Source organism: Poeciliopsis prolifica, unplaced genomic scaffold (genome assembly GCF_027474105.1).
Source record: "Poeciliopsis prolifica strain line A6 unplaced genomic scaffold, Auburn_PproV2 SCAFFOLD002, whole genome shotgun sequence".
Lineage (NCBI taxonomy): Eukaryota > Metazoa > Chordata > Actinopteri > Cyprinodontiformes > Poeciliidae > Poeciliopsis > Poeciliopsis prolifica.
The window spans coordinates 23,539,512-23,567,489 of record NW_026562377.1 but is presented as its reverse complement, the minus strand read 5'-3'; the positions used below and the strand labels follow the sequence as shown (position 1 = coordinate 23,567,489).

At 40.2% G+C, this 27,978-nt stretch overlaps 1 protein-coding gene and 1 long non-coding RNA gene across 2 annotated transcripts; one reads left to right on the top strand and one right to left on the bottom strand.

Annotated features, from left to right (window-relative positions):
- Window positions 1-129: 129 nt before the first annotated feature.
- slc9a7 (solute carrier family 9 member 7) lies at window positions 130-27,965 on the bottom strand. Its single transcript, XM_055056653.1, has 16 exons — window positions 26,689-27,965; window positions 21,577-21,779; window positions 21,426-21,503; window positions 19,049-19,125; window positions 18,836-18,948; window positions 18,629-18,734; window positions 17,381-17,522; window positions 17,142-17,247; window positions 15,587-15,675; window positions 15,121-15,234; window positions 14,358-14,469; window positions 14,117-14,270; window positions 7,213-7,276; window positions 5,952-6,034; window positions 4,503-4,608; window positions 130-2,007 (listed from the first exon to the last, which is right to left on the bottom strand). Exons 1-16 carry the CDS (start codon window positions 26,966-26,968, stop codon window positions 1,744-1,746), a joined length of 2,091 nt encoding a protein of 696 aa, XP_054912628.1. The 5' UTR covers window positions 26,969-27,965; the 3' UTR covers window positions 130-1,743.
- LOC129376952 (uncharacterized) lies at window positions 6,793-14,189 on the top strand. The gene is made up of 3 exons (XR_008607858.1): window positions 6,793-7,454; window positions 8,644-8,867; window positions 14,103-14,189. It is a non-coding gene; the product is annotated as an uncharacterized LOC129376952 (long non-coding RNA).
- Window positions 27,966-27,978: the final 13 nt, after the last annotated feature.

The following is a 27,978-nucleotide window of genomic DNA, read 5'->3' as shown; positions in this document are numbered from 1 at the left end:
AGGGAATGTTACTAATGTTTGATTGTGGCTGATGCATAACCTTCCAGAGTTTAAAATAAGAGTTCAAAAATTCTCGAGATAAAACGTCCAGCCCATTTCTAAAGATAATTAAATATATATATGTATATATATATATATATATATATATATATTATATAATTTCTAAATGTTTTTTGCACTTCAAAATATCTGAGGTTATATAGATGGAAATGTGTTCTGTCTTTATTATGGGTCTTCATGTTAAATAAGCTGGGATGTGAGAGTAAACGTGCAGTAAAATTCCCTTCCTCTTCAAAACACATTTTAGACTCTGTGAAATCTGTACAGATCTGTCTCTAGAAGCGATCCCTGCTTAACGCTTTATTTTTTCACAGCTGCAACAAACTACCCACATGCTAATTATGAAGCCTTACAGATGCTATCTAGGCCAACTGAGCTAGCTCTTCCTTGGATTTTAAGCTAAAAAAAAAAAAGACGTAAAGAAAGAAAAAAGTTCTTATAGATCTGATGTTTTAAGGATGATCTGAGCCAAATCTCTGTTGAGCACTACTTAATTTTGATGGTATTTTTCACAGCTAATTTTTGGCTTCGTAATGAGCCGTTAAACTAAAAAAAGAAAGAGAAAAAAAAAAGTATTCGTAGTAATATTTGTATTGCAGCAGCGGAAATGACATCCCACTAAAACACTGTTAAGTTACCAAACTGAAATGATTAATTTCACTTGTTCTAAAATATAAATCTTCCAACGCTTTCAAATTCTTATTTCCGCCTTGTAAAGGTTTGCGCACTTTACCAAACGTTTTGCAGCTGCAGTAGGCGCTTCAAACATTCAAAGGACGATGAACGCGACAGCGGCATGCTTTTTACTTCACTGTGTAGGCTGGTCTTTAATCACGTTAGAGTGCAAATCCTCATGCCCTTTCTTTATTCCTTAATGGAATTTAAACATGTCAGGGTTTCTAAGTTGTGTCATGAGACACAGTTGAACACAGCTGATCTAGGGCAACCGAATGACAAGATGTTCACATACCATCTGTAAATGTAATAGGCCTTCAATGAACAGTTCCACCAGTGAGAATCAAAGCCTGGCTCTGTAGGCATTTGGATGCTTGTGTTAAGTCACGACTGAGAAGAAAATAGCTTCAACGTTCCTTTACGTCCTCAGCAGCAGATGTTTCACAAGACAACCGGACGCTGTGGTTTTAGCAGTAAATGTCTTCAGGTAGACTTTTACCAAAGAACTCTTTAGTCAAAGTCTCTTTATGTGGTTTCTGAACTATGAAGACACTCTGGTCACGTCCCACCATGAGACCCATTTTCTCCTCCAGCACAACAACCAAGTGTTGAACATGCAGAGATAGTCTTGCATGGCCAGACGTCACTTCCATTTCCTGTCAAAAAAACGTTTTTAAATCCTCTTCTGCAGAGAACGCAGTCTGTGAAGCAGCAGCGAGAGTTTTTTCTTCTTTTCCCACAACACCACAGGGGCATCGTGTCTTCTTTGGAATAAACTTCTTATCTAATGAGGATGAAACGATCCTGGAGCTCTGCTCCTCCTGGCTTTGTTGGAGCCACAGGTCACGATGAACCCTTCCCCTCCTGTCAGATCCCATATCTCAGATCCGTCTCATCTCTGAAGCGCCGGGCACTCTGCCCATGTGAAAGTGGAGAGAACTAATGGCAAGATGGTGCGGGTGAGGGTCGGGCCAGGGAGAGCGGCTGGTACGGACGGGGCGGGGGAGGTCAGATGTGATCCTCCATGGGGAACACCAGGCGTGTGCCGCGGCTCAGCAGCTCCTGCTCGCGGGAGTCCAGCTCCCGCTCCAGGGCCTCCTCTGACGTGCTGCCGCTCCTCTTTCCATTTGCGCTCCAGCCCAACCCCCCGGCGGCATCCGCCCTGCCGGCGGACGCCCCGTTGGCGGTGATGGCGGTGTCGCCGAATGTGAAGGTCAGGTCGGCGTCGTTGTGGATCAAGTCAGTGTCGGGATCCCTTAGCTGCTCATGGTTCTGAAAACAGAACCCAGAGTGAAACATGAGGTGTGAACAGATGAATGGACATCAACAGTATAAATACTCATGAGGGACGCTGGATTACAGCTATCTGAGAGGAGCCTTCATTTCAGATTAGCTTTATTTTGGTAAATTAACAATATTGTAAAAAAAAAAAAAAAAAAAAAAAAAAAAACTAAATAGTTTACCAACCAACAAATCGGTACAAGCCAAGTATTTACAAATCAATAGTTATAGATAGAGATATGTTAGTTAGGTAGTTCCAGATAGCTTAGCTAGAAATATGTTAGTTGATATACATTAGTTAATCAGCTTGAGATAGGTAGAGATGTTAGTTAACTGTATATAGAAAGGGTTTTTTTCAGGTGAGTTGAATTAGGAGAACTAGGTCAGAGAGACTTTCATTTGATCGCCAATACTGCAGCAGCTAGTGAGGTAAGATGAAAACAGGAAACCACAGGCCGCCTTGAATCACACATATGCCCAGACCAACAGGCACAGAGATGACTCACAAACGCCTCAGATCAGAAAGAAAACACATGTTGATTAAACGACAAACAGCTGAACAACCCAGACTGATCTGGGATTTAATAGCCCCCATGTCCACCGGGGGCGGAAAGGAGTCAATGCCAGGTCAATGACAGGATTATTCAGCTCACTGGATACGACACCAAAAAAAATTGCATAACTATGTATTACTGGGAAACTATTTTTAAGGGGAAAGGAGACGCATTTGGAAATGAATCCATTGAAATCGTTTGTGCTCTTAAATAGTTTAACAGAAGCTCCCTCCAAATTAAAGTAGAAACACACAGCCATCCCTAATCGCGCACACACCCCTCCTCCTCCTCTCCTCCTCCTGCTGCTGCTGCTGCTGCTGCAGTCACGTGAGCACAAAGAGCATTAACATCTGGTCCAAACAAATCTTGAATTTAGTTCCATTCGAGCAGTAAATGTCAACAAAGTAGCAGGGGCGTTTTGTTTAGAACAGGAAACTGTAAATTTTGTGGCCCAGTTGTAAAGATTAAGGTCTGAATTCAGGTCGTCACAGTGGGGGGCGGGGGGTTTAAAAGGCAGACTGATGGATTTTCAATTTGTTCCCCTCTGTCAGCTTGTAATGTCAATTTCTACAAATAAAATACAATAGAAAAAGCCCTAAAACAAAACAACTTAAGCCAGCTGTAGAAGCATTATGAATTGCATCAGCATTTTAAGGTCTTGTATCAGTTTCAGTAGAGAGGCATTTCATAATATCCATAATTAAAGAGGAACTAGACACTGAGCTTTATTTAATCCGGGCTCTCCCCACGTGGCCGGCCACACTGGCAACCCCCTACGTCCAGATTGGACGTGGCATGGCTGCAGCTTCCTGACCGCAGGGAGAAAACATCTTCATCTAAATCGTTTACTGCTGAAAATTACAGAAACCGCAAAAAATACAATCCATTTTTATGTGCAGGAATCCAATTTGGAACGGATCATTTTCAGTGGGAAGGGAAAAAAATAAAATAAAAATCCCCCGCATGTTTCATAGAACAGAGAACAAAAAGAAGCCCTGATGAAAGTGAAGTGAGTGTGACCAGAGCTTCAATGGGCATTTCTGTGTTTTAAATATCAGAGGGCAGTGTCTGTCAGAACACTGGTCATCTTTGAGCCGGAGCTGAAAAGCGTCTTTTGTGCCGACACAATGCAGCCCCCTCCTCTCATCCCTCCGTTTTTAAAATGCTGCCTGCCGAAGGCCTCGGCTCTGTGTGGCTGAATGCTTGGTGGATACTCGGAGAGGAAGAAACCGGTTTCAGTATTCAGGGACAGACTCGACTCTGAGGACAGTTTGTTACACCGATTTGGCTGTTTGTTTTTAAACCTACAGCCCCAGAATAACGCAAGATGGATAAAAAAAATGAATAAAATCACATTTAAGGATCTTTACTTTCTTTAAAGCTGACAAACAGATTTAAAAAGGTTAGATCCTTGGGGAAAAGCAAAATTGCTCTCTTTTTTTTTTTTCTCTGTTGCTAATAAGCAACTAGACATCCAATCAACAAATACCTGTTTAAAAAAAGGGCTTTTTAAATATTAATATTTTAAAAATCCTTAAATGTTTGTAAATAATAGACACTCTCTCTCCATATTCCAGCTCTGGCTTCATGTTTTGTGTCCCTGAAGGCTCTTTGAGTGTCAGAAAAGTGTTTCAGAATCATTTACCAGCTTTAAAAACAGCAGATTAATTTGAGTTTAATACCTTAAGATTTTTAATTAAGTTCATTTTTAATTTCTTGCCCTCAACTAAGGTATTTATCTTTCTAGTATTACACAGAAAGTCTACCAGATTCACAGTGTCTGTGTTCTACAAACCAGATATTTCCACACATTAGTACAGCAATAAATGGGGCAAAACAGATGTGCATTGTTTCATCAAATGTAGATCTTAAGCTTGTATATTTTTCACAATAAAAAAACAACTTTTTTTTTTCTTTTTTACAAATACTCACTTCATATGCTCGTGGACTGGTAAGGCAGCTTGCCAGTGGGCCACAGTAACTGGGCAGAGTGGAGGTCAGAGGTGGACCACTGTGTGTCAAAATGGGCTTAAGGTAACTGGGATGTAATTAAGGGAAATCAAAAATTAATAAGAGACGCACATTGCAAATCTGAAAAAAAAAAATCTCAATGAAAAGGTTGAATTTAAACTTGGAACACAAGATTCATAAAAGGTTTTAGCAAAATGTTACAACAGAAATGTAATAATTTAGAGGGATGTGCGCTGGTGGGATCGTTGTGGTATTTTTACACCTGAGCCGCATTCTTCATTTTACAGAGAACAGACAAACAAATAACATTTTTTTGGTTTATTGTCAACTGTAAGTATCTTATCCATCCATTTTCCAACACCCTTTTCCCCAGTGGAGTCATGAGGGGTGCTGGTGCCCATCTCCAGCTAGGGTTCCAGGCAAGAGGAGGGGTCACAGGGTCACAGGGCAACCAACTATGCAGACAAACTCACACCTTGGGAGAATTTAGAGAAACCAATTAACCTGACAGTCATGGACTATGGTTTTCTCTCCGGGTACCTGGAGAGAAAACCAGGAATCGAACCCAGGACCTTCTTGCTGCAAGACAACAGTGCTACCAACTGCGCCACTGTGCAACCCAAAACAAGAGAAAACTGAATCTCTTTTGAGCATAATATGGGAGCTTGTTTTAAGGCAATAATTCCCTAAAAAGTACCAGTTCCACTGGTAGATTATTTCACTTTCATAATGTGCCAGTGGACTGGCACTTTTTCAGAACTTTTACTTTTATTTTATTTGAATTGTTAACATAAAAACAGCTTCTAAATATTACTGAAAAGTTACTTGTAAGTTAGTTTTGTCTCGTTTTATGTTATTTGCAGTTGAAACTAGACCAAAACAACTCAGTGAGTTCATGTGATTTTGCAGCGAAGGACTCAGCTTAACCAGGTTAAGCTGCTTTGGAAAACCAAGTGCCACGTTCAAATGGTGAGGACTGGAATCCGCTGGTCCCATGTACCACGTTTGGATATTTACAGCCAGAGTCGGTGGCACTCGGGAGAAACAACCTAAAGTGTATTGAATGGTCTGTTGCTTTTCTTTGGCTCCAGGTAGCGTGCGGCAGCAGGGGGGGAGGATTTTCCGCTTCTGGAAAACACAGCTGCCTCGTTTAAAGAGACAGAAACACAATCAGCCACCTGGGGAAGACAATTGTTCAGCAGGGATGGGAAGATTGGAGAAAATGGGAGGATGAGTCACTAAATGTATTACCTTTAGTCTGTCGTTGTGGGCCACCAGGAGGGAAAAGCAAAACATTTCTCAAGATTATGTCAAATTATCTAATCCAGGCGGAACCGGTTTGCATAGCAAATGTGGACCAAGCACCTTGTGATTGAGTCACATGGGATTTATACACACAAAAAAGGATACTTGTGATCAAATGTATACCAGAGTCTGAAGAGCCAGGCACTCTCCTGTTTGGTTTTACTCTGGCCCTCATCCTGGTTTCCATCCTAGAGAAGCACATGATTAAAAAAAAAAGAAACAACAAAAATGACATTTTGCCTTTGTTACAGTGAATGCAATTAGACAACAGCACCAGTCACTTGTTTTTACTGCTACCATGACAGATGACGAATCTAATGCAAATCAGTTTAATGTGTGGATCCAACCCATGGCGTATGTGTCTCGCCTGTCTAGCGGGAAGTTTTTGTGATGAACATTCATCTGTGTCGCGTGCGCAGACATTTTGTGGGGCAGGTGCTGAAGTCGGAAAAACAAAAGGTCAGCTTTGTGTGGCCCATGGTAAGCTGACATAGTGGGGTGAGAATTGTCGAGTATAGCAAAAGAAGAGCACAGACTGTGGTCGTATGTAGCCAGAGTGATGTAGGACAGAAATTATGCTTAGCAAGTTAAGACTAATGAACTAAACTAAAAGCCTTGAAAACTGATAACAAAATTTGGTCGGATAGAATTGGAACTATGACAATATAGGCTAAATCTTGACATGTTATCTTGGGCCATGCATTATAAATATATAAATGCTTAAAAGAAGCATTTCGGAAAGACACTTTTTTTTTGTCCAGAAGAAAAATACAGGTGCTGGAGGATGTCCTACTGTCTATCTGTGCACATCTCCAGAAGCGATTACTTTTTTTTTTTTTTGTACTCCTTTTACTTATGGTTGGCATCACAAACAGATGCCACAGCGAAGAGAAAATCGATGTCATTCATGATGCTCATCTCACAATGTCATGCCTCATCCATGTATTTTTCAGTCAAACTTTAAAGCTGCTGGCATGTGAACCAGATTTGCTCTCACTGTAGCTGGGAAGATGTTTTGTTTAAGATTAAGATCATAGCAGCAGAATATAACAACAGAAATCACATCCTGTTTTACAGGTTACTGTGAGTCAAACAACAGATTGGGCAAGAGTCGATCCAGCAGGTAGGCTTGCAGGGACAAGTCCTAAAATAACATCTGACAGCGCACAGCTTCCCTTTTCTACTTTCGTCTTCTTCTTTCTGAGACTACATTTCAGTGTCTAGACTTCCTGAGTTTGAACCTTCATAAACTACGGAAAAAACCCCAACAAAACAGGAAAACCCCCAGCAGAAAGTGGAGCAGAATGTGTTCGGAACGTGGCAGAGGTCCAGAGACTCCCAAAGTGGGTGTGAGTGAGTTCCTCACCCCCTGGAGGACTTGGAAGCTGTCGCCAGAGGGCTGCAGGTCTTGATCTGAATCCACACCAACCCTGCAACACGGGAGACAAAGCAACAACACTTCTGTCACTTCTGTTTAACTTATTGCTTAGCAATAAGTTACGAGACGTACTCGTATCCTTGCACACCAAAGTGCTGAGGTGCTGAACCTTGTTCCCCAAGACGCAGACCAACATCAGCATTTAACCCAAAGCAAGTTAGAGACACAAGGTAAGTATGACACAGACGTGGAGGGTCTTCTGTCCTGTTAGCATTTTTTTTTCTATGAAAACCTAACTTATTAACCTCAGAACCAAGTCATATTTTAACTTGCTTAGAAAGTTGAAGCTGCTCTTTGTGGCATGTGAGATTATTCTCAGCTATCTGGACAGTTTATTTAGTGCAAGTGTGAAAGGAAAAAACTGGTGAAATCAAAGCACGTTGTGAAAGTTGTAAAACGTTTACAACTTTTACACACATTATTTAAATTTTTAATCAAAAAAATGTAATTAATTAATAAATTCAGAAAGGAAAAAAATTAAAATTCTACTACTTCCTGTGACCTTGTTCATGTTTTCCACCAATAGTAACGTCCAGCTGTTGATACCCGTCACTCGTGTGATGCAAAAAAATGCTTCCATTGCAGTTTTGCGAAATAAACACATTTCTATGTGAATAAAAATTTTTAAAAAGCACAAAATGTTTTTATAGAAAAATTTGTTTTTTTTTTAATTGCCGCATTTCCATTAGACAAATTTATTTTTATGATTTCCATTAGCTGTCGAGCTGGATGTAACATCAAACCCACGTGCAACGTAACTGGAACGCACCGCAGCTCCAGCCTCAGTCCAGACCTTTTGGTTATCCGAAAAAATGCTTGAATTCAATTTGGTCTGGTCTTTGTAAGGCTGCAGCCAGTCAGTTGTTTGTAAATCTATTTATAAATATTTTTTCCTTCCATTTAACTTTCCAAATGTATTTAATGTGACCAAGGGCTCAAAATCAATGACCATCACATCAGCAGTGTGATTCGTGTGACTGTGTAGACCATATCATTATAACTATGTAATTTTAAAAAAGTTTTAAGTCTGGTTATGTAATAAGTCAGATTTTCATTATCCATTATCGCCGAACAGAAACAAATGCTAAACATATCGCTGTCAAATTTGTCTATGCAACTCAAGAGTTTTTCGACTTTTACATCCTTTCTAATTCACTGAGAAGCCCTTACAGTCACTTCTAGCTATTTCTTTCCATTCAGCTGAGCTAACCAGCAGATAATGTTGCTGTATAAAAATTTGCTGTAAAACTCTCTTCAAGACGAAGTGATTTCCAAGAAAGGAAAGGATTTATTTACATAGCATGAGCCCATTTCCAGTCTTTTTTGTCGCTCATGGTTTATTTCTACGTCTCTCAACAGCTGAAAAGTGTTCAACCTCAGCAGGCCGATTCTCAAGAGGGCGCTTTTATTTTCAGCTCACTCCAATCCATCTGGACAGATGCCAAGGGAGAGACACGTAACCTGTCATGGATATGTTTTAAATCCCACCCGATCCTGCCTGCACCGCGGAACGTCCGACTGGTGTGTGTGGTTATCTTTAAAACCCCTCCAGGACTGTCACCGGGAGGAAATGGGCTTTCTGGGTAAGAGATTCTCCCTCTCTTTACCTTTGCAGTTTCAAAAGAAGAGCCCAAAGCATCCAGCTGTCTTTTAAGACCCTTGTCTCAACTAAACACACACCAGAGAGGATCGGGGGAGGGAGGAGGCTGCAAGGACACCAGGGGGCATGCAAACAACATAGCGATGCAAATGATGCAGCGAAGAAGTATCTGAGAGGAACAAACTTGACAGAGTAAATGCTCTCCTCCTGAAATAAAAGTTAAAAAAAACAGGAGCACATGGAGCCTAACTCACATCTCCCAGTATAAAGAGAAACAGACGGCTCTATATGAACAGGCTGTGAGAGAATCCTCTCACCACTTCATTACACCCTGTAATCCTAATCCCGAACAACCCACTCTTCTCCTTCTAATCCGTCAAATATTCCTTGTGAGCAATTTTGTTTCTGTTGACAAGCAAATCCTGAAAAGAGCAAGGAAGAAGAAGAAAGAAAAAAAAAGACGAAGCAATCACGGTTCAGGTTTTTTTCTCTACATGTCACCCTACATGTCAGCGTTTCTGCTCTACTTGGAAACATAGACGTTTCCAAGTAGAGCAGGTTGGTTTTTATGGTCCTGTGTGAGGGAATGGAGAAAAAAACAACAGTCAGAAAAAAGTGGCTAGTCAACAGAGATTACAGAAAAAAGAAAGAGGAACAGATTTTTTTCTCACAACACAAAGAGCAGCCTTGACTGGAGCATTTTACGGCAGCAGAGCCTCAACCTCAGCCACAGTCAGCTCCACGCCCAGGTAGTTTCAAACCCTTTTTCTAAACAGATTTTTTTTAAAATAGACAATTTTTGAAGATGCCCACTTTTACTCCCCTTCACCAAAACACACCAGGAGATTTTCCTCCCCCAACACCAATTAGCACCAGTGAACAGATTCGCGTTCGTATACGGCACCTGGAGTATTGCCACTTTCCGTGGCGGCGGCTCTCATCTTGAAATCTTTTGCCGTTTCCATATCTATATCTATCATAAACACAGGGTTTGAGAACATTTAAAACCAGGCAGAGATGCAAGATGTTTATCTGGTGGAGTAACAAACACTGGGTAGAAATGGAGAATTAAAGGAAATCATAATCCTCAGAAAATGCTGCTTTGTTTTTTTATTTATTTACAAAAACATCTTTTTTTCACCTGCACTGGAAAAGGAAATGATAAAGTAAGTCACCTGCAACATTGTATACTTTTTCAGTCATAAGCTTTAGTTGTTTGGAGGGGAAAATTGGATAACAATAATTTAAAAAAAAGACAAACTGAAGTGAGGAAACAAAATGCTGGACTGTGAAAGATATTAAAGTAATATTACTTGACTCTATCCCATAGTGGAGGTCATAGCCATGATACACGGTGGTGGCAGCAACATGCTGTAGGTGTGCTGTTTTTTTTAGATTCTTATAGGAAATTATTTGAAAAGCATTTATTTTTTCTTCTGCTTCCTCATTATGCTCTGCTTTGCAGAAGTTGATCACATAAGAGACACAGAACTTTGCGGTCGGAAAATGTGACAAAACAAGAAACAAGTCAAAGCGAGAGACATTTTACTGTGAAGCTGGGTAGAAAGTGACCACACAGCATATAAAAAAAAAATCCCAAAACGCTGTTGGCAACAGCGAGGGCTAAACATAATCCTCTTTTTTTTGTTGCACTTGGCAACGAGGCTTTGCAGATGTTCATATGTTCACATGAAAAATACTGCCGGATGACATCACCACTGCTCTTCAGCTGATGAATGAGTGAAACCAGTGCTTATACTGGAACAAGTTCCACTGCTTTGCAACTTTGGAATATAACGTCTCAGTTTACCGCTTTTCCTCCCTCAGCTCTTGCACTACGACAAAGTCTCATTTCTGTAGGAGGCGTTCAAAAAAATAATAGCCAGAAAATATTATTTTATTTGAGTCAGATTTCAACAAACTGACTTTTTGGATTGATTGTGTTTTATTGAAATGGCATTTTAGTTACATTTATTAAGTTTCGGGATTGTATTTGCGTTCACTGGTAAGTCTATGCAAAACTCGAGGTGCATATTCACTATAAAATATGTAAATATTTAATAAATCAGAGTCTCAAAGCATTCACAGGAATCTTCTGAAAAATAGTCACAATGCAAATGATTATAATAGTATTTATTAAACTACTATTATTAACAAAGATGGCAATGTGGTTTGTATCTATGGAAACAACATGCCAAAACAAGCTACAATGGGGGAGAGATGAAGGTATTTATATGAAACAGTTTATAGCAACTGAACTAATGGCAACTGCATATAAGAAGATCAAAACAATACACAGACTGGCATCTTTGAGTTTTACCATTTGCTTATGTAAAAATAAACCAGTATGAAGACAATTCAGAGTGAGTGAGTTCGTCTGGGAATGACACTGAAACCTCTAGATCTATAAAAGATAATCTAAAAGATGAGTTTCCTTTTGTAGGGATGCAACAACCAGAAAACTATGCGGAAGCTCATTTCCATCTGTTTATCTGCCTTGTTCTCATCATTATAAGTCAAAAGATATGTAGGAAAAAAATGACTACGGGTCTAAAATTACCAGCATCTACAGTCAGAAGAATTACAAACATTTTTAAAAGATGGAGCTGCTAAATCCTCAGAGCTGCAACTAAGATTTCCATCTTGGCCTCACAAAGTCCTTGCAGTAACTATTTATTTAAAGAATTTTGCACATATCTATACAATTGATGGCCATTAACTGCAAAGAAAGAAGAAATAAAAAGAACAGTAGATAAGTGAACAAAATGATCATTTCTGTGCCCTCATACGATTGACAGAAATTATTAACCTGAGAGAAAAGTCAAAGGAAAAACTCCATTGCAGCCAAAAAAGATGTTGCATGAACTATCAAAAGGATTACCCTGAAAATGAAAAACTCAAACGTATCAGCAGAACCTAACAAGGATCTCTTTGCTCTTGGAGTCTTCCGCTGCCAAACATTGAGATAAGCAGCGCACTCGTCTGCTTACAGACCCTCATCTGACGCCAAAACACCAGCAGCATGTTTCTTTACAGACAACACAGCAGCAGTCCCACATCGCATTTCAGTCGTCACCCGAGAGCCTGGTTATCCAAACGGCTTCACCAGATGCTCTGCCACAACAAGTTACAGATAGCGTGCCCCTCATTAATAAAACAGAGGCCAATATGGAGCTGAATAACAGGCTGCTGTTAACCTCAGTGTCCAGTTGTTTTTGCGTCGTCAGTTACATAGGATTACACTGAAACCACACTGCTGACATTTGCATGCGGTAAAGCACATGTCCCAGGATCTACTGAGCTGAGTTCACGGAGGGGGGCAGCTTGGCAGGGCTCTAAAGCCCCTGCCGAACAATGGCTCCAGTCCGGTCCGAGGAGGCATTACTCATATTAAACAGAGCCTGCTCACTCAGGCCGCTGCTGCCGGGAATGAGATAATCCGCTCTATCGTGATAAAGGCGAAGCTCTCAGTGCATCATGGGCAGACAACAGATAGAAGTGGAGCAGTGTTCAACCCAGACCAAAGAAGAAGAAGAAGAAAAAAAGAACCAAATCACATTACTGCAACAGCAGTGGCACAACGCAGGACCCAGACACTTGGCGCACTGATCAAATTATTTGTACTGGAGGACAAATCAGTTCCTCCCCACAGAGCTCCTGGGATACATCTGAGAGCAGCAGAGAACTCTTGCCCCCTCTCCTGGCAGCCCACGACTTATTAAATTACAAACTCAAAGCCTGGTTTATGATTGAAATATGTTTTCATGCCAAGTTCGAGGGGATTCTGGAAAGCTTTTTCGGTACGCATTCAATACTGTTGACAGTCGCAACAATACTTAAGCTGGCTGCACTGGTTGCACTAATGTCCATGCTATTAGACCACATCATACTGATTAATCAAATAACATGAAATGCTAGCATGTTTAGTTAACTCAAACTCTGCCCAGTTTAGTCTTAATGCGCTTTGATTGATTTTCTGAAGCAAACCAGGTGAGGTTTTTATGATTTTAGTTCCTTTGAGTATCTTAACATGCTAATTAGTAAACCAATGTTCCAAAAAGATCTCCTTGTTCACTAGCAATGAACATTGGACCTTTATTACGTAGTAGAGCCTTCGATGTGAACTGGTTTACCATATTTAAGGTGTCACGGTGTCGGACAAGATTGTCATCAAATCTTTCAATCAGTTAAGTCCTTCGAAAAACCTGCTGGTTGAGACATTTGTGAGACTAGCACAGTTCTTCCAGAGGCTGCTACTAGTCCTGCAAGTATGACAAAAAACATGGTGATATTAGTAAATCCCAAGTCATACCCCCAGGTCTGCTTAAATTTTATCATCTGTACATGCCCACTTGGCAGCTTTACAGACGTCTGCATGCTGCCCGGATTTCTGTGGCCTTATTGGTTGTGCGCACAGGCGCGGCATAAAACCAGCCCAACTCAGAGAGTGGTGCCAAACTCATAAAAGATGAAGTAAAAAAGTGTCAGAACAAGAGCACAAGCCATAAAATAAAACTTTAAATAGAGCACGGCTGATCAGCCGGGGTGTAAATAGTATGAACACGAGTGCGTCCTTATCCAAAAGGTACAAGTCATTCTCATACAAGGGCAAGAAGAACCATGTCACGTCCTAAGAGCTTCTTCTGAACTAGTGTGAGCAAACATCTAAACTAGTGGACTGTAGTTGCTAACAAGTCAACAGTGAATAAATACACAAAAGGCTTGCCCAATTTTCCGCTTGGCTAGATACAACATAAAGCATGATTTAAATGGGATTTCATGTAAACAAATAGGAAGTAGAGGGACTGATTTCACTATGTATCTAGTACTAAGCTATTGGATAAGTTAAGCAAATGTGTAGTTTAGCATTATCTTACATTAGCACAGCAAAAAAGCCTACAGAAGAAACTATCATGTCAATTTTAGATCATTCAATTTCTGACAGAAAAACTGTAACAAATAATTATGCATTAACTATACCTCCATCTTAAGTCATTTCTGGATTCTGCAACGTTTGTTGCTTTAAAACGGCAACAAAGAGTTGTTCTTCAGAAATTCTTCAATACCTGACAGAAAATTTATTACAGTAAAATCCTGGGTTTTCTATTAGCATCAGTTTTATCTGTAGGACTTTTTTTTTTCTTCAATACACTGTCCGGAATATGATGCTCTCCCAAAATGTTTTTTTTTTTTTTTCATGAGGTTTTGTTATTTCCAGAGCGGTTCTGTCACCTGATATGCAGCCAGGAGAGCATGGGAGTGGTTCCCCCACCGAACACCCAGACGGTGAAGAAGACGATCAGCAGAGTGGTGGTGAACATCATCTGCCGGGCGGAGGTAGCAGTGTCCCGGATAGCCAAGGCAAACGCCATCGCCCCGCGCAAACCTGGAAAGGTTGCCATGCCAAAACTGTTACACACCAAATCTGTTGAGATTAGTGATACTAGTTGAACCTTTTGATTTTGTTTTGTACCTGCAAACATCATCATGTGCTGGAAGTTTCCCCTGATCTTGTCCCTTCGACCGAGGTTGAGGAGGAAGGACAGCGGGTAAATGTTGAGAGCTCTGCCGATAAATATGGCTATCTGACACAAGTTGGTTAAGAAATCCAATGCTATTAAACTGTGGAGTATTTCCAGGATTCAGAGTTTCCCCACATGGTAATATAAGCCTGGAGGGCCACCAGTCTTTACTTCCACCAGGCATGGTGTGTTTATTTATTATAGGTTTTTTTATATATATACAGTAGATGTGATAGCAAAGACAGATTGAAGAGCCTCTTGGGTGACACAGTACGTGAACACATAGACTCATTTTCGTTTTGGGCCAAATCACGATCATAAATGCTCTTTAAGGGCCGGTTGTGCCAGAATGTATTTTATAAAACCTGTTCCAAAACTATTCAAATATCAATGACTTCATAAAGTTAAATAATATTATTGAACATCTTTCCAGTCCCTCCAGGATTTTGTGATACTTTTTGCAATAAAAATCAAAGTGTTTTTGGTACTAATTTGGAAATATTTGTGCTTATTTATGACGGTAAAAACAACTTTTTATTACTCCCTAAATAGATCAGGGACTATAATCTGACATTAATTAAGGCTCTGGCAGTAGTTTAGCACAAATAAGAACATTTAAACATTTTTTGAGTCAAAAACACAGTGGGCTGCTGCATGACTGCCATGGCAAACCCTGAGGAGTTATACATTATTTATTCATTTATTCAAGGATACAAAAGCTCCTATGATAAAAATGGGACTGAAGATGTGTTTCTGGAAGGTGAACAGAGCCAAGCCCATGTACGAGAAGATGAAATTCTCAGCCAGGAAGTGAAGAACTTCAAAGAGCTGTGAATGAAAAACTATTTTAGAAATTTCACTTGGAAACAAGAAACGGCACAATGAGCTTTAAACAGCGACACTGTATGTTCAGGGTGACTGGCACTGAAACAGGCCGACAAGAGTCAGGCTGCATACTGATCTAAATGTGTCACACTGCATGGTGTTTACATGCTAATCTGCAAGACTGAGTCCCCTCTGGGAAACCGAGCAGTCATGTCAGGACGGATGTCCTCAGACAGCCCCGATTAAGGTCACACAGGGCTGATCGTGGAGCCACCTGGAACCATCACCCTGGCGGATTATGGGGGAAGTTATAGAGGGTTCAAAATTAAGCGGCCTGTTTGATGGAGGATATCACCTGCTTGGTGCGTTTTGTAGACTCCTCAGAGAGGTTGTTGCACGTGTAGTGAGCCTGGGTGATGCCACAAAACAGCACGGCCACAACACCTGTTGGAGAACAACACACACGTGTTACAGCGAACTCCACCAACATGCTGCATCACACAGGCAAGCTGGCGGACTTTAAACACGCAGCCGGACAATTCATCACAAAGATAAATCAACAAGTTCTTTCACTGCATCTCTGGAGGATTATTTGTCTGCAGTATTATTTTTTATTAAACCTTAATATGTCATTTTAGGGCGTTGTTGTATTTTTATTTTAGTGATGAAATACCTCATGACTATAGACACTGTCTTGTTAAAATGCAGGGAAAATGAATCATATATTTATGAAAAACTAAAAAAAATTCTTTTTTTAGATGATAAAACTTCTTGTAAAAACAGAAAGACTTGATTTTATGCTTGACCGATTTTACCCTACAGTAATGATTTTTTTTTTTTTTTTTTTAACATGCCGAGAAAACCATTGGGAAAAAGCATATCTGTGAAGCTTATGTTTTCACAGAAATTTCTGTGAAAACACAAATTGTGCTCTCAGATACTTTTTCTTGTACATATACAAAAATTAGAGAAATGTCCAATTTGTTTATTTACTCCATCTTAAGTCCTTAGCACACTAGCTTTGTTTTTTTTTTTTTATGTTGCTTTTGCCACCACAAGATGATGAATATATAAATAAAACCTGTCCCCACAATGCAACGGTAGCCCGCGAAATCACTGCAGCACATAAGCAGCTTCATTGTTCATCAGCAATCAGAGAAGAGATCAACTTTCAGGTTACCCCCCTCCTCAAAAATGGCTAAACGTTTAGTGAACAGGGGGTTTCAGGCCAGATGGGAGGCAGAGTTCATGTCCACAGAGGTCAAAGGCAAACCTGTGTGCGTCTTCTGTGTGGAGAAAGTTTGGCTGTAATGTAAGAATATAATCAAAGAAGGTACTATCAAGCTTCTCAGAAACACACAAAGACAAGAATATGGACATCATAGAGCAGCACAATGATGGATTTTCAGTTTATAATGCATGCACTTTAATTTATGAATTTATCTTGATATTAAGAAACATATTTAGTTTTTCAAAACAGTTAAATTTTTTGCTGTTTGCCTGTTGAGAATGTTTTCCCTTGAGGTTACTGACAAAGTCAAAAGAAAATATTGCTTTATTCATTTATTTATTAAATAATATACATAATATTGTGTTAGGTCTTGGTTCAACAGGCTATGTGCAATCATTTCAACATATTTTAATAAAAGTAGAACCAGTCTGGCCCTCGATTTGTAGCAAATTTGGTTTCTTGGCCCTCGATGTTTGACTTTGACATCCCTGGTTTAGATGCCTAATGATGCTCCATTTGACATCTAAACCAGACCCTGAGTGACAACATGACAAGTTCAATTTCAAACCTCCATTTTTTTAACATACTTATCCAGAATTATCCAAAATCAAGCTCCAACCTTTTTAAGGAAAACTCTTCATGACATACACTTGAATATAAGTAAATCAAGACGGCTCACCGGTGAAGCCGCAGGCCTCGGCCAGCAGGAACGTGCTCCAGGACATGAGGAAGAAGAGCGCCGTCTCCAGCAGAGGGAAGCAGTGCAGCTTGGTGAACTTGGTGACGTAGAGTCTAGTTAAAGGCCAACAAGGCTTTGCATTTTCATGAACCACTCTCAACAGAAACAACATGACTCAAACTCTTAGATACGGTCGAGAATGCGGTCGGATTTTAAAGTGTGCGCACAGAGCAGGATATGAGAGCCGTGACGACACCTGTGGCTGCGCCCATCACAAAGGAGCCGCTGAAAATCCCCAAGAAAATTCCAACGGACTTGAAAAAGGCAGAGGCGTCAAACATGTGTGTGTTTGCACCAGCAGGCTGGTAGGCCATGATGGAGCTGAGATGTAAAAAAAAAACAAAACACAAGCATACCTAGTTAGTGTAATTCTGGTATGGGTCAAAATCATAACTATCAACACTCACTTTGGTAACACTGAGCTTGCATTAATTTTTTATCACAAGTGTCTTTTTGAAAAATAGATTAACCACCTGGAGCATTCTAACAATCTCCTCCATAGAAACAAGTGATTCATGTCTTCCACTAGAGGGAGGTAGCGTGCCATGTGTCAAGAGAAGCAGTGATGAAAGGAAGCAGGCTTCTCTAATCAGTGAAATTCAACAACTTGAAAAAACTTTTTGATTGAAACCCATATTTCAGAAAGCACCAAAATGAATCATGAACATAAATAAAATACATTGATTTAAGGAGAAACGTCTGAAAAAGAAGTGAACTTTTACTGCAGACTGTTTACATGTGCATAAAAACAGTTTGATTTGCAAAGTAACTTGTAACCAAATACTTTACCGGACTGGAAATAACATTTATTTTTATTATGTAGAGCAGATAGATGATAATATTTCCCTAAAACAATAGCTAGCTAGCACTAGCTACAACATGTTTAGCACAAATCTGCTCAGTCTAAAAAAAGGGAGTTCGGATTTTGGGGGAATTACATTTAGAGTCTCCTCAGTATGACGCCTTAAGGTTAGAGTGTCATATCAGCAAGCTTATGGAAAAGTGAAATGTATTGGAAGGGGTCAGTCAAACAGGAGCCACCATTTTACTTTATGTTTTGCCATCTTAAGCAACTCAAACTGAATATGCTCAAGTCTGAGGCCATGGTGTCACTTTGAGCATCACGCGGAAAATTTCAAGTATCATTTAAGTATCTAGTTTTTATACAGTGGAGTGATTACTCACAACTAACCATGCAGGTCAATGCAGCCCACAGCAAATCTTCTGAAAGTGAGCCTGTCCTGCACCTACTAAAGCAACATCGTATCCAATAAATATTAACTTTTCAATGCGAGTTGAAACTTCTAAACAGTGGAAAGCTAAAAGCATAATCAGACTAATCCTGTTTTCAGAAATACCTACAAATTCACTACAATCTGGTATTTTTCCACTAAAGGTAAGGAACATATTTCTGTAACATGACTTACGAGGACAAGACAATGGCCACAGCGTCATTCATAACGCTCTCTCCGAACAGCAGAGCATACAGATCCCCGTCTGCATGGAGCTCATTGAAAATCGCCAACACAGTCACTGCAAGTACATGTCAGCAATTATGAAGAGATCTAAGCAAACAGCCACATTCACAGTTAGTTCACAGCTGGAACGTGTATTTCATTGCTCTGGAGTTGTACCTGGGTCTGTGGCGGAGATGATGGCCCCAAAGAAAAGGCAGTCAGTGTAGTAGAACTTATCAGTCAGCTGTCCGACCGCCCTCATCAGCTTCACCACGCCATACATCAGATTCCTGGGGATGGACGAGCAGAGGAGAGGCATTCAGTTGAAGGGGGGAAAAATAGGGAAGAGTTATCTCTTTTAAGATTGATAAACAGAAAGGAGAACCTCACCCAATGACAAAGCATGAAATTGCAGTGCCAAGAAAGGCGTAGGTGATGATGGAGCCAAGATTTCTGAAGAAGTGTCTCTGAAAAAATTGGGGAAAAGGAATATATGAAAGAGAAATGTAATTGTTTTGTGAGCAAGGGTGATAAAGAAAACATCTGTATGCTCGAGAACAGTTTTGATCATGCTGATAAAGAAATACGCCTTCTAGCTGATTTCAGGTCAGTGACTGCCACGGCTCAGTCAGGCACACAAACACACATCCAGCTGGTTGACTGCTTTTAAAACAAACAAGCAGCGAAACACAGATGACTTCCAAATAAGCCCATCTGATCTGACTGTCCCTGCAAAGTAAACTGAAAACAGCTGATTCGGGGGTTTTCATCTTTTTCTTTTACAGGAAATGTGCGTCTTCCTCTAGAAAGGTCCCACTGATCAAATTTAATTGTTGACATTCTGATCAGTGGCAACTCAACTTAGCAATGTTGAGCTATTTTTTTATTTTTTATTTTTTGTATTACACATCAGATGCAAATCTGAGTGGCTTTGGTTTAAATGGTGCTCAAAATGAGCAAAAACAAAAATTATACTTGTGAGTGTGAAAAAAAGCAAGCTTTTCTAGCTGACCTGACCCCCTTCTTCCTTTTCCTGAGGACTATCATTTGACTCAGCAATTTCTAACATGAAGAAAGAAACACAAAATGTTCAAAATTTACTAAGTGGGAACCTAGAAAGCTCTGCCCGATTAGATAATAAATAATAAGGTTAGGGTAGTTGTCTGATGCCAAAGAGCTAATGCTAACTAGTGCTTTGTATTGTCATTTCACTTGTACTCACTTCTAAAACGTTATTTATGAACACGTTATCTTGGGGGGAAAAAAAGATAAACATCACCTATAAATGTACTAATTTGGTTGTTTTAACAAGGGCTAACTGTGATAGCTAGTTAGCCTTCACTTTTCTTGCTTTTCTTATTGTCTTTTTGAGACTATGTACAATTTTATTGGTTATCAAAGATAGATAAAGAATGCAAAAATATTTGCTCGTTCCTGAAATGCTTAAAAGTACAAACTAATTACGTTTAGATAAGGCAATACTGCTTAAACTGGCTACAAACAAACCAATGATTCCACCATGAACGTTCAGTGAGAATTCCTGGAAAACTGGAGGCCCTCAACCAAACTGGACCTCCAATATGGCTGCCAATGGCTGTAGGAACACAGTCACGTACAGTTACTATGTGACTGCACAGAATGCAGAAAAATGCTAACAGTAATAAATCTGGTCACTGCACACAAAAACTGGCAGATAACACTGGATTTGTCCAACTGCAACACATCGATGTTGGGTTTTACTTTCCAGAACTGGCTACCAGTATTCCAAGCTAATGTAACATGCAATACCTTGAAGGGATGAGCATGCACCCAATAATAATTACAATATGCTTATTTTAAAACTAGCAAGCCAAGATTTGATAATAAGCACACAGCTTTAAATTTTTACAAAATCAAAAGCTTTTGTTCTATCCAGCATAATACATTTGCAAGCAAGACTGCTGAGTTTTCTCAATCAACCCTACAAATTAAACCATTTACCTTGTTGCCCTGCCATGTGTCACATGCCAGGGCAACAATATTGTCATAAGGGTAATATTGTCATATTATTTAATTTCCCTCTGGGATCAATAAAGGATTTCTGAATTTGAATTTAATGCTTCATTCCCAGTTAACCAAAGTCTGCGAATCATAAAGATTTAGATACTGCATCTTGGAACAGAGTGGACCAGTTACCCGGTCCCACACCAACGTTTTAAATGGTTAAGGCTTCCAAATTGCAAAAAAAATAAAATCAATAAATAATAATAATAATAATTAGACTGTTCCTACACTTTTAATGAGATGCCAAAGAAAGTATCAGATTGACTATAGTTTTCTTCAGCAGCTTGAATCTGACATTGTCCCATCCCATGCCTAATTCCAATGTAATAAACATTATGGCTATGAAGAAAATCATAAACTTAACTAGAAATTGACCCCATGAAAATGGTGAAAACATTCGCAGCTAAAATCCAAATGACCATTCTCCGAATAAAACCCAGTGACTTTAAGAAGATAAAAGCAAAAATAGTTTCTACAGTCAGCTGTTTTTCTGAGCCAGCAAAAATGTCAAAGAGGAAACGAAAGACATCTGCTCTGGACTTCCCTTCAAAGAGACACTTATGTTGACTGTCCTCACAATCTGGCCAATGACAGGGTTTGTCTGCGAGCCATCTGGCCAATGAAACCCTGTGTCAGCAGACACTTCAGTTGGACTCAGCCTCACCTCACGTAACTGTGTCGCTTCACTTAATCCCAGAAGCAGTCAGACCGTGCAATATCTCACCTTCTTCAGACTGTACCCAGCATGGAAAATAATCGGAGGGAGCAAAATGTTGAAGAAAACCTCAGGGTCAAAGGTCACCTGCAGAGGGATGAGAAATTCCCAATTAATTGGTGAAATTAGCAGAATGGAGACACCTTTTTCTTTTGCTTACCTTGCGAAGCATATCGTTCTGCTCCACATTGTGGATCTCCCTGAAGTTGATCTCCCCTTTCAGGGTGTACTCAAAGAACTTGCCGCTGATGTTGAGCAGCAGGGTGCTGGACGGTCCTTCCTTCAGCGAGCAGCTCGGGGGGGTCTTGTTGTGGTAGCTGGTGGCTGGAATGCCATAACGCAGGATCACACCGACCAGCAAGCCTGATAAACCCAATCGGAACAAAGATGGAGGGTTATAAGTCCATTTGACACACGTACAAATATAGCCAACTAAACCAAACAACTCCCAAGCAATCAAACTCTAGTTAAAACTGGTGACGACATGTGATCAAGAACCATTGTATTAGTTACAATGGCTTGGACTCCCTTTGTTCTTTGTGCCATATACATTCAACTAGGTGTCAGAAACAGTCATCAGATTTTAGGCCATACTCCATGCTAAAATCACGCAGTTCCTGCAGTTTCTTTGGATGATATCAATTTCCTGTTGCACCACATCACCAAAGAGCTCAACTGGACTGGAGCCACTGGAATACAGTGAACCCATATATAAGAAACTGGCTTGAGATTAGTTGAATTTTGTCACATGGTGCAGTATCTAGCGGGAAATTGAGATGACAATATGGTTTCAATGTGGTCGTAAACGGATGGATGTGGTCAGCAACAATCCTCAAGAAGGCTGAGGAAGTTAAATGGGAAGTGTTGTGTTTTCTCCAGGCACTTTGTGATATAAAATGGCACTATCAATTCGCTACATTACCTTCACTTGATATAAAAGTGCTGCATATATGTGAAGCATAATAAAATATTTATTGATATTCTGATGTGTAACGAAGGGACTTGACAAAATGTAAGTCCCTTCGTTGTCGACTTTCTTTTGAGTCGTATTTTTGTGTTTTTATGATGTAAAGTACTTTGATCTGTGTTGCTGCTGAAATTATGCTATAGAAATAAACTTGATTGATATATCAGATATGACTTTAAAGAAATCTGACTTTGTAATTTAACACCTTAAAATCGGACCTCTGTCTCTTTTAGAAGCGCCTACTCTTACTACTCTTACGGGAGCAGTCATCGCAGCACTACTCCCGTTTTTACCACAGTTGAGAAGTAGCTCCTAAAACGAGCTAAGAAGATGAGCAGTTCTACTAGGTGTTTGCCAATTGCTGGTGGCTAGTCTGAAGGAGCCGAGTGGGGGAGAAATGGATTATCTGTGAGGCGGAGGAACAAAGCTTTAAATCTGTAGCTTAGAGGCAGATGTTTAATATGACACATATGTGCAAATATTGCAAAAATATCTTGCAAATATTTTTACATAAAACCCACAAAATTTGTCATTTTAATTACTAAAAGAAAAAAAATGTCATTAAATCCTGGAGGGATTGATCAGTGTGAAAAGATATTCACTATCATTTAATTTTAAGCAGCACTCATCAAATGCAGGCATAGATATTTATTAATATTTTAACAGTTTGTTAATATTTATCAGTCCATTCTGGCACAATCTGCCCTTTAAGGACATTCTTGATATTACCCAAAATAAAAATGTGTTTGACAACCCCGCCCCACATCACTACACCACCACCACCAGCCTGAACTCCAGAAGGCAAGACAAACATTGGTGTTGGTTACACCCTATTCTGACCGTGTGAATGTTGCTCCAATAATTCAAACATTAGAATAGGGAACACTTTCTCCAATTTGTTATCTGATGTTGCTGTGCCTGTGTGAACTTTTACTTACCTCACCTAGATCCCCAAATGCTTTGAGTTGCTGCTGTAAGCAAGCGCCAATTTAAGATCTACCTAAGAAAGTGGCTGGTGAGTGTAATTCTCCGTGCATTTCTTGTTTACCAGAAGACTGGATCAAGTTGCAGCAGAGCAAACAAAGAAAAATGAGAACATGACAGGTAGAATCTGGTGGAGAAAGTCAGAGTCGGGAAGAAAGTGATGAGAGAGGCACTTAGAGGAGCATAAATCTTGTGATGGGACAGAGTAAAGCAGAGCGCTACAGGCTTCCTGATTCAGTCTGCCGGTGGGTTAAGTGTGAACATCACACTCACACTCTTTGGCCTAACCACACAAACACAAGATGGTTTGGTGCAGACACCGGATCAAACCACCTGTTGTTTCGGTTTCTGGGGAAAAAAAAATTCTCGAATCACAGACGGAGGGAGTTTTAGGTGCTTTCCATAAATCTGGACTAGAAAGTACCGTAAGAATTTTTATGTTTAGGCTGTTCTTTATGCGGTTAATCGGTACTTTTAGCGTGCAACAGAATAATCCTTCTGATCTCAGAGAGCTTTATTCAGGTTCACACACAAAAGTGAAAAGGAGAAACAACTCAGCTTGTGCACATAGTCTCTACATTTCCCAAAATAATAACTCCAAGTGTTTAAATGTGGCATTATTGCAGCATTATAGTGGCAGTTTTCTGTTTTGGAGTGCCTGCTTTTCTACCATGTCCCACTGGGCCTCACGGTTCAGGGTCGAAAAGCAGCAGTGATTGAATTAAAAGGAAAAAACAAAACAAATCAAAGTCTAACCTTTTTTCTCCCTCACTGGTTAATAAGTGACATTTGTAGCCCCAACTGGACAGCGTAAGTTTTGTCTCTTAAGTGTTGCAGCAAAATGTGTGGCCGACATGCAGCACAGTTGTTCTTCATACAACTTGACAATAACTGAGGCACAAATAATCAGAAGAACGTTGGTTTCATTTCTGAAATGAACTGAACTGATTTTTGTTTGCAGAAATAAAAAAAAGACATTTATGTCTTAGTGAAACAGCATTTCAGATTACATAATTCACACATTAAGCAATACACAAGCCCAACAGAGAATAAACCTTCAAAGAGGCAAATAAGGTGATGAACAAAGACATCTGGAATGACGTACACTACTGACATGTTTCACATATCAATTGTGGCCTTACTGAATCAGGTGTCATTCTTGCTTTCTGTTTTTATATTTTTATCTTCATGTGGATCTACATGCTTCAGCTGTGTGTTACTTTGCTAACAGTACGCCTGAATTTCTCCACTCGTGCACAATAAACTTGCATTTAGTATTTGGTACACAAAATTTGGACAGATTGCTTTGAAGAGTTCATTTGATTAGAATCCATTTAAGGCTGGTTTTACACTCACTAACTGCATTTGGTGCATTTTCTTCCATAATAACGGACGTAACATGAGACAAAAGCACAGGTCTCCGTAATCTGATTCAGAGCAGCATCAAGGCGCAAACGGACCAAGTGAATTCTCAGCTTCCTCAAACAACAAGGGAGGCTCCAGAACTGTCACACAAGTCAGGATGTACAAAAGCTACATCAGTGTGAAATATGCATCTAAACTGCAGAAGTTAGGATTTTAAAAATATTTTTTAAAAACATACAATATCTGCTGTTTAATCTCATTTTATTGAGTTGCCAGAGTGACCAGAGGGTTTTTTTCCCCCCCAGCTGTATAAACCATACAGGGTCGTCCTTCCTGCACTTGTTGCTGTGCACTACAGGTTAGCTGGCTGAAAACGGCAGTTTGACCTTTTCTCTTGTTTGAAAAAAAAAAAACAAGAAAGTCAGCTGCTTGGAGATAAAGCCAACGCCCTTATACAAGGTAAAAGAAATTTTAAAACTACAACAGATATGACTGCTAGCTTGCTACCTGAGATGCTGCATCCATTTAATGAGAGAGAACAGCATGACAGTGACTGGAGCAGAACAAATCATAAGTGTAAAATACCATCTAGCAGAAAAACCTTTGGACAGACGGACATTTCTGTTAAGAGTTGTTAGCTCTGAAACTCATTAAAAGCTGGGTTTTTCTAAACAAAAACAGAACTGATGTTGAAATGTTCAATTGCATGCCCTATGACAAAGAGAGATGAACCTGAACTGTACTCACTTTAGATCAGGAGTGTTGAACTCATTTTCATTTTGGGCCACATCAAAAATATGAATGTTCTTAAAGGGCTGTTCTTTGAGAACATTCAACATCAGTGTGTTCAGATTTTAACACACATTTCAAGAAAAATGTGTGTTAAAAATCAGAAACAAAGTGTGAAAATCTGTAGATTTCATGTGAATTTTGTGTGAACGTTTGAGTGAGTTTTGCAAATTTGTTGAAAAACTGGAGGGACTCACTGATGTAATTTTGAGTCTCGAGGGCCACATACAAAGCTACTGTGGGCCATATTTGGCCCCCGGGCCTTGAGTTTGACATGTTTTAGATTTTAGATATTGTAATTTTGACCAAGTTGTTTTGAAGATGTTGTTTTACGTTTCTTTCTGATCATAGTTGACACCACAGCACCAAACTGAAAACTTTTGTCATCCAGTTTTTGGTGGAAAGAGAAAAAAAAGAGAAAACCTATAAATTATGCAAATGGAAATGATTGAGTTTGCTTTAATTCATCATGTGATTAATTGATTCATTGATTTATAGCTTATTGGATCAAGCCTATGTATTGGATTGTTTTGAGATAATGTTTATTGTATTTGTCCAATAAAAAAATAAAAAAAACCTTCATGACTATTCACTGAATGGTCAAAGCCAGGCCTCTAACATAACCCTTGACCTCAAGCTTTGACTACCTTGATTCCCTTCCAGTGTGTGCACATTTGATTCACTGCATCCCAACACCGCTTGCAGACCAAGAAAACCTAGAAATGATCCAGCGTGAATGAGAAACTTTTTTTAGACATTATAACCGTTTCAGAGAAACAATTACTGAGCAGAAGAGGCATAAACGAAACAACACAAACCTGACTGTCAACCTGATTGGAATGCCTGAAGGAAACTTGTGTGGGCAGGGCAAGAACACTCGCTCTAGCCCAGGGGCCCGTATCTGCCAAAACCCGGCCCTGGCGCAACCACGTTAAAGTGCATTAAGTTCTGCCTGTGGGGATGAGCCTCAGCCGAAAGCACCTTCTAGAAATTAGCGCGAGCCCAACCAATTAGAGGCTGTGAGAGCGCGTGGGGAGAGGAGAGGATGGGGGAGGGGGAAGGGGGCTGAATCACGTAAAGCCTGCGGAAGGTGGTGTTTGTTGGTGGTGATGTAGCTGCAGGAGGAGAGCCAGCGTCATGTGCGCGTGAAAAAAAAAACAAGCTCACCGTAAATCATTGCCAGCCCGGTCTCGTGAAGAAAGCGAACCCGCCTGTGCTTGAAGAGCCATATGGTGAGAATGGTGAGAGTCAGCAGCGAGATGAATGTCAGCAAATTGACGCTGTCCTGTCGGTGACTTTCCTCTGCCTCCTTCTCAGTTACAAGTTCCTCCACCATTCCGCCGTCCTCCGCCTTCAGCCCCGACACCGCGTTCAGTAAGGTCCAGACCGGCAGCAGCATCGCCCTGGTTCCCCGAGTCGCGCTGGCTGCGTTCCCGAGAGCGACCATGGCTTAGGATGCTGCTGCTACTGCTGAGAGTACACGCAGCCTCTGTGCCATGTCACAGCTGGAAGAACAGCGCGCGCGCACACACACACACACAGCCGAGTCGAGTAGGTATGGCAAACCGAGTGGAGACACAATCCAGCGCTCACAGACCGAAGAACTCAACCTTTTAAAGAGACACAGCACAATGCAACGAAAAGCTCCGCTCTGACTGTGGAGGAGGAGACCACCACCTGCACGCCCGAACCCAACCGAACCGCAAGCGACTGACTCACTGCTCCGAGATTTCTGATGATGGTGCAATTCGGAGGTCACTCCTCTCGAAAACAGGAAATCGGAGGAGCCGCCGCTGGACAAACGAGAAGTAGACATCCGACATCCCGTTTGGGATGATCTGGTCTGGAGAGGGAGCTGGATGTTGGGAGGAAAGGGGCGTGCCTGTCAAATACTCCGCATTAATTTGTAGTAGTTGTGATGGCAGCAGATCGAAACGCGTTTGGAGGAGAAACGCACTTGAAAACCAACACAGTGGCGGTTCTTGCACGACTGCTGCCCCGATCAGAGGACAGGTTCAGTAAACTCTCAGTCTGAAAGCTGAAGCCACTGAAGGAACCTAAACGATTTTATTGGGCGATTGCTGTATTAAATAACCATTAAAAATGTCTATAAAATCATAATATTTTAAATCGCTCTATAAATTAAGACCATAAACTCAGTAAGTATGTAGATTTTTTTTAATGATTCTAAACATTGATGCTTGGGTTGATCATTATTATTTATTCATCAGAAATTTGAATAGGTGAATTGTGGCTCTGTGTGTTGGGAGGTTTTGGGATGAAAAAATAAATAAATTTAAAGACCCTATGACACTGATTAGCATCCAAACGTGTATTAAAGCATGTTTGGGATTAATTAAAGCCAAGCTTTGTCGTCCAACATCAGCCCCTGATCTCACAAATATTTCACTGTAAAAAAAAATCCAAATCGTTTCATTTTTTCCCCCCAAAAAATGT

Bases quoted from the DNA above. Each gene is read 5' to 3' on its own strand.
- slc9a7 (XM_055056653.1), bottom strand. From the start codon at position 26,968: ATGGTCGCTCTCGGGAACGCAGCCAGCGCGACTCGGGGAACCAGGGCG. The intron at 7,277-14,116 runs GTGACAGAACCG...CCCGTGTTGCAG, and splicing joins CTCTCCTGGCTGCATATCAG to GGTTGGTGTGGATTCAGATC. The intron at 6,035-7,212 runs GTGAGGAACTCA...GTGCTTCTCTAG, and splicing joins GCTTCCAAGTCCTCCAGGGG to GATGGAAACCAGGATGAGGG.